General features: G+C 45.2%; 1 protein-coding gene across 2 annotated transcripts in view; it reads right to left on the reverse strand.

Moving 5' to 3' along the window:
- The window catches only part of BRWD3 (bromodomain and WD repeat domain containing 3), a 51,285-nt gene that overhangs the window by 12,567 nt on the left and 24,366 nt on the right, over positions 1-14,352 (reverse strand). Inside the window, exons 20-24 of one of the 2 annotated variants that reach the window (XM_073642136.1) lie at positions 2,224-2,317; positions 1,986-2,144; positions 1,708-1,784; positions 650-821; positions 354-470 (exon numbers count right to left, since the gene is read on the reverse strand). In XM_073642136.1, the coding sequence (XP_073498237.1) occupies positions 354-470; positions 650-821; positions 1,708-1,784; positions 1,986-2,144; positions 2,224-2,317 (619 nt within the window). The remainder of the gene's footprint in view (positions 1-353; positions 471-649; positions 822-1,707; positions 1,785-1,985; positions 2,145-2,223; positions 2,318-14,352) is intronic. The other variant, XM_073642137.1, reaches the window with a different exon arrangement.

Genomic DNA, 14,352 nt, shown 5'->3' on the forward strand with positions numbered 1-14,352 from the left:
GGGCGGCCAATACAACCAGAAATCACAGCAAATAATCAGCAACATCCGCTCAGCTGGGGTTTAAAGGATTATTTCCTAATGAATAAGACAGATTTGCAGTGTAAAGCATGGGGGAAAGGCAGTGTGAAGCTCTGCGGACCGTGTGCGAGTCTCAGCAGGTATCGGAGGATCAGACTATATGCGCCACTATATCCTCTCCTGTCCTGCGGGACCACATACCTCTAAACTACAACTCCCAGCAGGCCAGGAGAGCTGTACACTATTGGGGAATGCTGGGGCTTATAGTTCCACCACTGCTAAAAACACTGCAGAATCATAATCAGCCTCTGAGAAGTGACAGAAATCCCACAGACCTCGTCTCCCATCTGAGGGACAAAAGGAGATCGCCGCGGGATGGTATCCAGGATCCACTGGGGCGGGATCCACTCCTCACTCGGCTCCCCCTCCATAGCCAGGAACTCGCTCTGCTTCTGAGGAGATTCAGAGAAGAAAAGTCATTGGAGAGACCCCCATACTACTAGTCATCAGCAAGAAGACCCCCACTGATCTGCCGCTCAGGAGCCTGGGAAAGATGGGTGACCGCTACAGGCGCCTCAGTGATGGCCGTGCGGTCCCCCGGCAGGATATACTCGGTCTAATGAACACCCACTGTGAGCACTCTTCTCCGGGTTTGCTTGCGCTTCCGCTGCCGATCCTCCTCCTTGTTCTCGTCCTCAGAGCTGCTGCACAGTCTCCGCGTCGTCTGCCGCGTCTGTCTCTTCGGAGGCTGAAGATTAATCCCGGCGTCCGCCGTCCAGTCCGAGTACTCGCTGGAGGTGTCGCTGCAGGAGAGGACGGTGGTGAGACGAGTATCACAGCGGGCGAGTAACATCACAGCGGGCGACGTCCTCCCCTCCCCACAATGGGTGAGAAACATCATGGTGGGTGACGTCCGCCCCACCCCACAACGGGCAAGATACATCATGGTGGGCGATGTCCACCCCTCCCCACAATGGGCAAGATACATCATGGTGAGCGACGTCCGACCCTCCCCACAACAGACGAGAAACATCATGGTGGGCGACGTCCACCCCTCCCCACAACAGGCAAGATGCATGACAGCGAGTGACATCCGCCCCTCCCCACAACAGGCGAGATACTTCATGGTGGGCGACGTCCACCTCGCCCCACAACGGGCAAGATGCATCATGGTGGGTGACATCCGCTCCTCCCCACAACAGGCGAGATACATGACAGCGAGTGACGTCTGCCCCTCCCCACAATGTGCGAGAAACATCATGGTGGGCGACGTCCACCCCTCCCCACAACGGGCAAGATACATCAGTGTGGGCGACGTCCACCCCTCCCCACAATGGGCAAGATACATCATGGTGGGCGACGTCCGCCCCTCCCCACAACGGGCAAGATACATCATGGTGGGCGACGTCCGCCCCTCCCCACAACGGGCAAGATACATCATGGTGGGTGACGTCCGCCCCTCCCCACAACAGACGAGAAACATCATGGTGGGCGACGTCCGCCCCTCCCCACAATGGGCGAAAGGAGATACATCACAGCGAGTGACGTCCGCCCCTCCCCACAACGGCCGAGATACATCACAGTGGGCAACATACATGACGAGGGGCGACATTCTCCCCCTCCTAACTATATTTCTGCTGCCCACTACCACCACTATCATCCCGCTATAGCAGGGACTAATGAGAGTACCTGGAGGAGCTCTCCGTTTGCCACGGTGCGGCCACTTCCCCGTCGGAGCCATCACTGGACGGACGCGACTCCTCATCCTACAAGAGGAAAGAAAGCAAAAATGTCAGAGAGACCATAAGGAGGGAAGCAGCCGGCTGACACACTGTAACAAACCTCAGCGGCGTAAGCAGAAAACAACAAGGAATTGCATCATAAAACCTAATCTGCAGCTTTCATTCCACAATGGTGAAGCTTTGCTCATTTATGTGCGGACACCGCCCTGCCCCGGTCCTGCTCACCCCTCCAGATACCTCCGCAGAGCTCTGGGAATCCTCCCCGTTGGTTGTAGCAGTGCTGGCCTGGGAATCCTGCTCCATGTTGGATCGAGTCTGGTAGGCGTGCGGGCGCTTCTTCTGGACCCTCCGCAGGGAGCGGCCGCTGCACACCTGATACTCACTCTGGAAGGAAGAGCACAGGAGACGATGAGCAGCTCTGCAGGTACGAGGCGATCCCACCCCCGCCACACCACCCGCGTACCCGCTGCACTGGGTGAGGCGGCTTCCTTCTCTTCTCTGTAGTGTAAAGATGAACCTCCATGTCACCCTTAGCAGAGCGACACTCCTCCTGCACTCTGCAACACAGGACACAATATGTGCACAGTGACCCAGAAGAATAGGGAGCACAGCTCTGGAGAATACAGGATCAGTAATGTAATGTATGTACACAGTGACTGCACCAGCAGAATAGTGAGTGCAGCTCTGGAGTATAATACAGGATGTAACTCAGGATCAGTAATGTAATGTATGTACACAGTGACTGCACCAGCAGAATAGTGAGTGCAGCTCTGGGGTATAATACAGGATGTAACTCAGGATCAGTAATGTAATGTATGTACACAGTGACTGCACCAGCAGAATAGTGAGTGCAGCTCTGGAGTATAATACAGGATGTAACTCAGGATCAGTAATGTAATGTATGTACACAGTGACTGCACCAGCAGAATAGTGAGTGCAGCTCGGGAGTATAATACAGGATGTAACTCAGGATCAGTAATGTAATGTATGTACACAGTGACTGCACCAGCAGAATAGTGAGTGCAGCTCTGGAGTATAATACAGGATGTAACTCAGGATCAGTACAGGATCAGTAATGTAATGTATGTATACAGTGACTGCACCAGCAGAATAGTGAGTGCAGCTCTGGAGTATAATACAGGATGTAACTCAGGATCAGTAATGTAATGTATGTACACAGTGACTGCACCAGCAGAATAGTGAGTGCAGCTCTGGAGTATAATACAGGATGTAACTCAGGATCAGTAATGTAATGTATGTACACAGTGACTGCACCAGCAGAATAGTGAGTGCAGCTCTGGGGTATAATACAGGATGTAACTCAGGATCAGTAATGTAATGTATGTACACAGTGACTGCACCAGCAGAATAGTGAGTGCAGCTCTGGGGTATAATACAGGATGTAACTCAGGATCAGTAATGTAATGTATGTACACAGTGACTGCACCAGCAGAATAATGAGTGCAGCTCTGGAGTATAATACAGGATGTAACTCAGGATCAGTAATGTAATGTATGTACACAGTGACTGCACCAGCAGAATAGTGAGTGCAGCTCTGGAGTATAATACAGGATGTAACTCAGGATCAGTAATGTAATGTAGACTCTCTTTAAGGGGTGCACGCGTGCTGGGGTGTGCACGCGTCTTCTTGTGCAAAGTGGCTTCAGAGATAAGTGGCAGTTATTTCAGAGGCAGTTAGTCAGGGCAGGAGTCAGGTAACCCACACTTTGACCACTTAGTCTCTTTTAACTATGTTTCTGTTAGCTCTCACTTTTTCCTCTAGAGTCCTCCACTTTCTAATAACCCCTCAAATCCCTACACCAAGTAAGAAACTCTTCATCTCTCCCTCTATCCTCCCCATTCATCTCACCTCCTCCTCCAAATTATTCCTCAGCATTCAATCCTGGATCTCCAAACACAGACAGCCACCTCATGCTCTCTCTTGCTCCCACCTGCTAACACTTTCTCTGCTCCTCCTCACTGCTGGAGATATCTCTCCAAATCCTGGTCCTCCTCGCCATATCCCCACAGTCACTTCTACCTCCTATCCACGACCTTCCTCAAACTGTTGCAACCCTTCTAACCTCATACCCATCCAACTAATACCCACCTCCTCAGCTATACTAACAGGAGCTCTATGGAACGCTCGCTCTGTCTGCAACAAACTTTCCTTCATCCACGATCTTTTCATTACAAACAAACTCTCCTTCCTCGCCATCACTGAAACCTGGCTCACCCCCTCTGACACAGCCTCCCCAGCTGCCCTTTCATATGGCGGATTCCACCTTTCCCACACCCCCCGCCCCAATGGCAAACATGGTGGAGGCGTAGGTTTCCTCCTATCGGAACTCTGCGCTTTCACCAAAATCCCACTGCCACCCTCCGTTACACTCCCCTCTTTTGAGGTGCACTGTGTGCGCATCTATTCCCCCTCCAACCTCCAACTGGCCGTCGTTTACCGACCCCCAGGGCAAGCCACCACCTTCTTAGACCATTTCACTACCTGGCTGCTTCACTTCCTTTCCACTGACATCCCCACTATCATAATGGGTGACTTCAACATCCCCATTGACACTCCCCACTCGTCTGTCTCTAAGCTCCTATCCCTCACCTCCTCCTTCGGACTCACTCAATGGTCTTCCACACCCACCCACAAAAGATGGCCACACACTGGACCTCATCTTCACCCGCCTCTGTTCCCTATCTAACCTCTCTAACTCACCACTCCCTCTCTCTGACCATAACCTCCTCACATTCTCTACCCTCTCCTCTCCGGGTGCACAATCCCCACTCCACAAACTCACACACCCTCGCAGAAATCTCAAACACCTTGACCTACACTCTCTCTCTGAATCCCTCCTTCCTCTCACAGACATAAATTCCTTGCACGATGCAGACGTTGCTGCTGCGTCATATAACACCACAATAGCTGCAGCTCTAGACTCAATCGCCCCTCTCACACACACCACACCTCGCACATTCAACAGGCAACCCTGGCACACTAAACTTACCAAAGAACTGCGCCGGGCCTCCAGGATTGCGGAGCGGAGATGGAAAAGGTCTCACTCCATCGAGCACTTCATCGCATTCAAGCAATCCCTCACTAATTTCAAGTCCGCGCTCACTACAGCAAAACAAACCTACTTCTCATCTCTCATATCCTCCCTATCTCACAACCCTAAACAGCTATTTAACACTTTCAACTCTCTCCTTCGTCCCCCAGCACCTCCTCCCTCTTCTCTCATCTCAGCCGACGACTTTACCTCATTCTTCAAACAGAAGATTGACACCATCAGACAAAACTTTGGCCTAAAGTCCACACAACCCCTCCTCATATCTACTCAACCATCCTCCTCCAAACCCCACTTCTCCACCATTACAGAAGGTCAAGTCTCCTCTTTACTCTCCAAATCACACCTCACCACCTGCGAACTTGACCCAATCCCGTCCCACCTCATCACTAACCTCACCTCAGTCTTCATCCCAACCCTAACCCACCTCTTCAATCTATCACTAACAACCGGAGTCTTCCCCTCATGTTTCAAACATGCCGCAATCACACCCATCCTCAAAAAGCCCTCCCTTGACCCTTCCTCTCTGACCAGCTACCGCCCCATATCACTTCTCCCCTTTGCCTCAAAACTTCTAGAACAACATGTCCACCTTGAACTGTCCTCCCACCTCTCCTCCTGCTCCCTCTTCGACCGTCTACAATCTGGCTTCCGACCGCATCACTCGACTGAAACTGCCCTGACCAAAGTCACAAACGACCTACTAAACGCCAAATCCAAGCGACACTACTCCATCCTCCTCCTTCTGGACCTGTCATCTGCCTTTGACACAGTGGACCATTCCCTCTTACTCCAGATTCTCTCATCTCTTGGCATCACGGACTTGGCTCTATCTTGGATCTCCTCATACTTAACAGACAGGACATTCAGTGTCTCCCACTCACGCACCACCTCCTCATCTCGCCCCCTATCTGTCGGTGTCCCCCAAGGTTCAGTTCTAGGACCCCTGCTCTTCTCCATCTACACCTTCGGCCTGGGACAGCTCATAGAGTCTCACGGCTTTCAGTATCACCTCTATGCTGACGACACACAGATCTACCTCTCTGGACCCGATATCTCCTCCCTACTAACCAGAATCCCACAATGTCTGTCCGCCATCTCATCCTTCTTCTCCGACAGGTTTCTAAAACTCAACATGGATAAAACAGAGTTCATCATCTTTCCACCCTCTCATTCACATCCCCCATCCGACCTATCCATCAACGTCAATGGCTGTTCACTCTCCCCAGTCCCACAAGCTCGCTGCCTTGGGGTAACCCTGGACTCTGATCTCTCCTTCAAGCCACATATTCAAGCCCTTTCCACCTCCTGCCGACTCCAACTCAAAAATATCTCCCGGATCCGTGCATTCCTCAGCAAAGACTCTGCAAAAACACTAGTGCATGCCCTCATCATATCCCGCCTCGACTACTGCAACCTCCTGCTCCGTGGCATCCCTTCCAACACTCTTGCACCTCTCCAATCTATCCTAAACTCTGCTGCTCGACTAATCCACCTGTCCCCCCGCTATTCCCCGGCCTCTCCTCTCTGTCAATCCCTTCACTGGCTCCCCATTGCCCAGAGAATTCAGTTCAAAACTCTAACCATGGCATACAAAGCCATTCACAACCTGTCTCCCCCATACATCTGTGACCTAGTCTCCCGGTACTTACCTGCACGCAACCTCCGATCCTCACAAGATCTCCTGCTCTACTCCCCTCTTATCTCCTCCTCCCACACTCGTATACAAGATTTCTCCCGTGCTTCCCCCCTACTCTGGAACGCTCTACCCCAACATATCAGACTCTCGCCTACCGTGGAAACCTTCAAAAGGAACCTGAAGACCCACCTCTTCCGACAAGCCTACAACCTGCAGTAAACACCACTGCACGACCAGCTCTACCCTCACCTACTGTATCCTCACCCATCCCTCGTAGACTGTGAGCCCTCGCGGGCAGGGTCCTCGCTACTCCTGTACCAGTCGCTGACTCGTTTTAAGATTATGTAAATGCTTTTGTTATGTATATCCCTATCACATGTAAAGCGCCATGGAATAAATGGCGCTATAATAATAAATAATAATAATAATAATGTACACAGTGACTGCACCAGCAGAATAGTGAGTGCTGCTCTGGAGTATAATACAGGATGTAACTCAGGATCAGTAATGTAATGAATGTACACAGTGACTGCACCAGCAGAATAGTGAGTGCAGCTCTGGAGTATAATACAGGATGTAACTCAGGATCAGTAATGTAATGTATGTACACAGTGACTGCACCAGCAGAATAGTGAGTGCAGCTCTGGAGTATAATACAGGATGTAACTCAGGATCAGTAATGTAATGTATGTACACAGTGACTGCACCAGCAGAATAGTGAGTGCAGCTCTGGAGTATAATACAGGATGTAACTCAGGATCAGTAATGTAATGTATGTACACAGTGACTGCACCAGCAGAATAGTGAGTGCAGCTCTGGAGTATAAACCAGGATGTAACTCAGGATCAGTAATGTAATGTATGTACACAGTGACTGCACCAGCAGAATAGTGAGTGCAGCTCTGGAGTATAATACAGGAGGTAACTCAGGATCAGTAATGTAATGTATGTACACAGTGACTGCACCAGCAGAATAGTGAGCGCAGCTCTGGGGTATAATACAGGATGTAACTCAGGATCAGTAATGTAATGTATGTACACAGTGACTGCACCAGCAGAATAATGAGTGCAGCTCTGGAGTATAATACAGGATGTAACTCAGGATCAGTAATGTAATGTATGTACACAGTGACTGCACCAGCAGAATAGTGAGCGCAGCTCTGGGGTATAATACAGGATGTAACTCAGGATCAGTAATGTAATGTATGTACACAGTGACTGCACCAGCAGAATAGTGAGTGCAGCTCTGGAGTATAATACAGGAGGTAACTCAGGATCAGTAATGTATGTACACAGTGACTGCACCAGCAGAATAGTGAGTGCTGCTCTGGAGTATAATACAGGATGTAACTCAGGATCAGTAATGTAATGAATGTACACAGTGACTGCACCAGCAGAATAGTGAGTGCAGCTCTGGAGTATAATACAGGATGTAACTCAGGATCAGTAATGTAATGTATGTACACAGTGACTGCACCAGCAGAATAGTGAGTGCAGCTCTGGAGTATAATACAGGATGTAACTCAGGATCAGTAATGTAATGTATGTACACAGTGACTGCACCAGCAGAATAGTGAGTGCAGCTCTGGAGTATAATACAGGATGTAACTCAGGATCAGTAATGTAATGTATGTACACAGTGACTGCACCAGCAGAATAGTGAGTGCAGCTCTGGAGTATAATACAGGATGTAACTCAGGATCAGTAATGTAATGTATGTACACAGTGACTGCACCAGCAGAATAGTGAGTGCAGCTCTGGAGTATAATACAGGATGTAACTCAGGATCAGTAATGTAATGTATGTACACAGTGACTGCACCAGCAGAATAGTGAGTGCAGCTCTGGAGTATAATACAGGATGTAACTCAGGATCAGTAATGTAATGTATGTACACAGTGACTGCACCAGCAGAATAGTGAGTGCAACTCTGGAGTATAATACAGGATGTAACTCAGGATCAGTAATGTAATGTATGTACACAGTGACTGCACCAGCAGAATAGTGAGTGCAGCTCTGGAGTATAATACAGGATGTAACTCAGGATCAGTAATGTAATGTATGTACACAGTGACTGCACCAGCAGAATAGTGAGTGCAGCTCTGGAGTATAATACAGGATGTAACTCAGGATCAGTAATGTAATGTATGTACACAGTGACTGCACCAGCAGAATAGTGAGCGCAGCTCTGGGGTATAATACAGGATGTAACTCAGGATCAGTAATGTAATGTATGTACACAGTGACTGCACCAGCAGAATAATGAGTGCAGCTCTGGAGTATAATACAGGATGTAACTCAGGATCAGTAATGTAATGTATGTACACAGTGACTGCACCAGCAGAATAGTGAGCGCAGCTCTGGGGTATAATACAGGATGTAACTCAGGATCAGTAATGTAATGTATGTACACAGTGACTGCACCAGCAGAATAGTGAGTGCAGCTCTGGAGTATAATACAGGAGGTAACTCAGGATCAGTAATGTATGTACACAGTGACTGCACCAGCAGAATAGTGAGTGCTGCTCTGGAGTATAATACAGGATGTAACTCAGGATCAGTAATGTAATGAATGTACACAGTGACTGCACCAGCAGAATAGTGAGTGCAGCTCTGGAGTATAATACAGGATGTAACTCAGGATCAGTAATGTAATGTATGTACACAGTGACTGCACCAGCAGAATAGTGAGTGCAGCTCTGGAGTATAATACAGGATGTAACTCAGGATCAGTAATGTAATGTATGTACACAGTGACTGCACCAGCAGAATAGTGAGTGCAACTCTGGAGTATAATACAGGATGTAACTCAGGATCAGTAATGTAATGTATGTACACAGTGACTGCACCAGCAGAATAGTGAGTGCAGCTCTGGAGTATAATACAGGATGTAACTCAGGATCAGTAATGTAATGTATGTACACAGTGACTGCACCAGCAGAATAGTGAGTGCAACTCTGGAGTATAATACAGGAGGTAACTCAGGATCAGTAATGTAATGTATGTACACAGTGACTGCACCAGCAGAATAGTGAGTGCAGCTCGGGAGTATAATACAGGATGTAACTCAGGATCAGTAATGTAATGTATGTACACAGTGACTGCACCAGCAGAATAGTGAGTGCAGCTCTGGAGTATAATACAGGATGTAACTCAGGATCAGTAATGTAATGTATGTACACAGTGACTGCACCAGCAGAATAGTGAGTGCAGCTCTGGAGTATAATACAGGAGGTAACTCAGGATCAGTAATGTAATGTATGTACACAGTGACTGCACCAGCAGAATAGTGAGTGCAGCTCTGGAGTATAATACAGGATGTAACTCAGGATCAGTAATGTAATGTATGTACACAGTGACTGCAACAGCAGAATAGTGAGTGCTGCTCTGGAGTATAATACAGGATGTAACTCAGGATCAGTAATGTAATGTATGTACACAGTGACTGCACCAGCAGAATAGTGAGTGCAGCTCTGGAGTATAATACAGGATGTAACTCAGGATCAGTAATGTAATGTATGTACACAGTGACTGCACCAGCAGAATAGTAAGTGCAGCTCTGGAGTATAATACAGGATGTAACTCAGGATCAGTAATGTAATGTATGTACACAGTGACTGCACCAGCAGAATAGTGAGTGCAGCTCTGGAGTATAATACAGGATGTAACTCAGGATCAGTAATGTATGTACACAGTGACTGCACCAGCAGAATAGTGAGTGCAGCTCTGGAGTATAATACAGGATGTAACTCAGGATCAGTAATGTATGTACACAGTGACTGCACCAGCAGAATAGTGAGTGCAGCTCTGGAGTATAATACAGGATGTAACTCAGGATCAGTAATGTATGTACACAGTGACTGCACCAGCAGAATAGTGAGTGCAGCTCTGGAGTATAATACAGGATGTAACTCAGGATCAGTAATGTAATGTATGTACACAGTGACTGCACCAGCAGAATAGTGAGTGCAGCTCTGGAGTATAATACAGGATGTAACTCAGGATCAGTAATGTATATACAGGTGCATCTCACTATTAGAATATCATCAAAAAGTGTGTTTTCATTGGCTGTAAGCCATAATCATCAACATTAACAGAAATAAACACGTGAAATAGATCTCTCTGCGTGTAATGACTATATAATAGATCCCTCTGCGTGTAATGACTATATAATAGATCCCTCTGCGTGTAATGACTATATAATAGATCCCTCTGCGTGTAATGACTCTATATAATAGATCCCTCTGCGTGTAATGACTCTATATAATAGATCCCTCTGCGTGTAATGACTATATAATAGATCCCTCTGCGTGTAATGACTATATAATAGATCCCTCTGCGTGTAATGACTATATAATAGATCCCTCTGCGTGTAATGACTCTATATAATAGATCCCTCTGCGTGTAATGACTCTATATAATAGATCCCTCTGCGTGTAATGACTCTATATCATAGATCCCTCTGAGTGTAATGACTCTATATAATAGATCCCTCTGCGTGTAATGACTCTATATAATAGATCCCTCTGCGTGTAATGACTCTATATAATAGATCCCTCTGCGTGTAATGACTCTATATAATAGATCCCTCTGCGTGTAATAACTCTATAATATAGATCCCTCTGCGTGTAATGACTCTATAATATAGATCCCTCTGCGTGTAATGACTCTATATAATAGATCCCTCTGCGTGTAATGACTCTATATAATAGATCCCTCTGCGTGTAATGACTATATAATAGATCCCTCTGCGTGTAATGACTCTATATAATAGATCCCTCTGCGTGTAATGACTCTATATAATAGATCCCTCTGCGTGTAATGACTCTATATAATAGATCCCTCTGCGTGTAATGACTCTATATAATAGATCCCTCTGCGTGTAATGACTCTATATAATAGATCCCTCTGCGTGTAATGACTCTATATAATAGATCCCTCTGCGTGTAATGACTCTATATAATAGATCCCTCTGCGTGTAATGACTCTATATAATAGATCCCTCAGCGTGTAATGACTCTATATAATAAATCCCTCTGCGTGTAATGACTCTATATAATAGATCCCTCAGCGTGTAATGACTCTATATAATAGATCCCTCAGCGTGTAATGACTCTATATAATAGATCCCTCAGCGTGTAATGACTCTATATAATAGATCCCTCTGCGTGTAATGACTCTATATAATAGATCCCTCTGCGTGTAATGACTCTATATAATAGATCCCTCTGTGTGTAATGACTATATAATAGATCCCTCTGTGTGTAATGACTCTATATAATAGATCACTCTGTGTGTAATGACTCTATATAATAGATCCCTCTGTGTGTAATGACTCTATATAATAGATCCCTCTGTGTGTAATGACTCTATATAATAGATCCCTCTGCGTGTAATGACTATATAATAGATCGCTCTGCGTGTAATGACTCTATATAATAGATCGCTCTGTGTGTAATGACTCTATATAATAGATCCCTCTGCGTGTAAGGACTCTATATAATAGATCCCTCAGTGTGTAATGACTATATAATAGATCCCTCTGCGTGTAATGACTATATAATAGATCCCTCTGCGTGTAATGACTCTATATAATAGATCCCTCAGTGTGTAATGACTGTATATAATAGATCTCTCTATATAATAGATCCCTCTGTGGGTAATGACTCTATATAATAGATCCCTCTGTGTGTAATGACTCTATATAATAGATCCCTCTGTGTGTAATGACTCTATATAATAGATCCCTCTGTGTGTAATGACTCTATATAATAGATCCCTCTGTGTGTAATGACTCTATATAATAGATCCCTCTGTGTGTAATGACTCTATATAATAGATCCCTCTGTGTGTAATGACTCTATATAATAGATCCCTCTGTGGGTAATGACTATATAATAGATCCCTCTGTGGGTAATGACTATATAATAGATCCCTCTGTGGGTAATGACTCTATATAATAGATCCCTCTGTGGGTAATGACTCTATATAATAGATCCCTCTGTGTGTAATGACTCTATATAATAGATCCCTCTGTGTGTAATGACTCTATATAATAGATCCCTCTGTGTGTAATGACTCTATATAATAGATCCCTCTGCGTGTAATGACTCTATATAATAGATCCCTCTGCGTGTAATGACTCTATATAATAGATCCCTCTGCGTGTAATGACTCTATATAATAGATCCCTCTGCGTGTAATGACTCTATATAATAGATCCCTCTGCGTGTAATGACTCTATATAATAGATCCCTCTGCGTGTAAGGACTCTATATAATAGATCCCTCTGCGTGTAATGACTCTATATAATAGATCCCTCTGCGTGTAATGACTCTATATAATAGATCCCTCTGCGTGTAATGACTCTATATAATAGATCCCTCAGTGTGTAATAACTGTATATAATAGATCTCTCTATATAATAGATCCCTCTGTGGGTAATGACTCTATATAATAGATCCCTCTGTGGGTAATGACTCTATATAATAGATCCCTCTGTGGGTAATGACTCTATATAATAGATCCCTCTGTGGGTAATGACTATATAATAGATCCCTCTGTGGGTAATGACTCTATATAATAGATCCCTCTGTGGGTAATGACTATATAATAGATCCCTATGTGTGTAATGACTCTATATAATAGATCCCTGTGTGTAATGACTCTATATAATAGATCCCTGTGTGTAATGACTCTATATAATAGATCCCTCTGCGTGTAATGACTCTATATAATAGATCCCTCTGCGTGTAATGACTATATAATAGATCCCTCTGCGTGTAATGACTATATAATAGATCCCTCTGCGTGTAATGACTCTATATAATAGATCCCTCTGCGTGTAATGACTCTATATAATAGATCCCTCTGCGTGTAATGACTCTATATAATAGATCCCTCTGCGTGTAATGACTCTATATAATAGATCCCTCTGCGTGTAATGACTCTATATAATAGATCCCTCTGCGTGTAATAACTCTATAATATAGATCCCTCTGCGTGTAATGACTCTATAATATAGATCTCTCTGCGTGTAATGACTCTATAATATAGATCCCTCTGCGTGTAATGACTCTATATAATAGATCCCTCTGCGTGTAATGACTCTATATAATAGATCCCTCTGCGTGTAATGACTCTATATAATAGATCCCTCTGCGTGTAATGACTCTATATAATAGATCCCTCTGCGTGTAATGACTCTATATAATAGATCCCTCTGCGTGTAATGACTCTATATAATAGATCCCTCTGCGTGTAATGACTCTATATAATAGATCCCTCAGCGTGTAATGACTCTATATAATAGATCCCTCTGCGTGTAATGACTCTATATAATAGATCCCTCTGCGTGTAATGACTCTATATAATAGATCCCTCAGCGTGTAATGACTCTATATAATAGATCCCTCAGCGTGTAATGACTCTATATAATAGATCCCTCAGCGTGTAATGACTCTATATAATAGATCCCTCAGCGTGTAATGACTCTATATAATAGATCCCTCTGCGTGTAATGACTCTATATAATAGATCCCTCTGCGTGTAATGACTCTATATAATAGATCCCTCAGTGTGTAATGACTATATAATAGATCCCTCTGCGTGTAATGACTATATAATAGATCCCTCTGCGTGTAATGACTATATAATAGATCCCTCTGCGTGTAATGACTCTATATAATAGATCCCTCTGCGTGTAATGACTCTATATAATAGATCCTTCAGTGTGTAATGACTCTATATAATAGATCCCTCAGTGTGTAATGACTCTATATAATAGATCTCTCTATATAATAGATCCCTCTGTGGGTAATGACTCTATATAATAGATCCCTCTGTGGGTAATGACTCTACATAATAGATCCCTCTGTGGGTAAT

Source organism: Phyllobates terribilis, unplaced genomic scaffold, assembly GCF_046119375.1.
Source record: "Phyllobates terribilis strain yellow unplaced genomic scaffold, ASM4611937v1 Scaffold_7__3_contigs__length_470593459, whole genome shotgun sequence".
NCBI classification, from domain to species: domain Eukaryota; kingdom Metazoa; phylum Chordata; class Amphibia; order Anura; family Dendrobatidae; genus Phyllobates; species Phyllobates terribilis.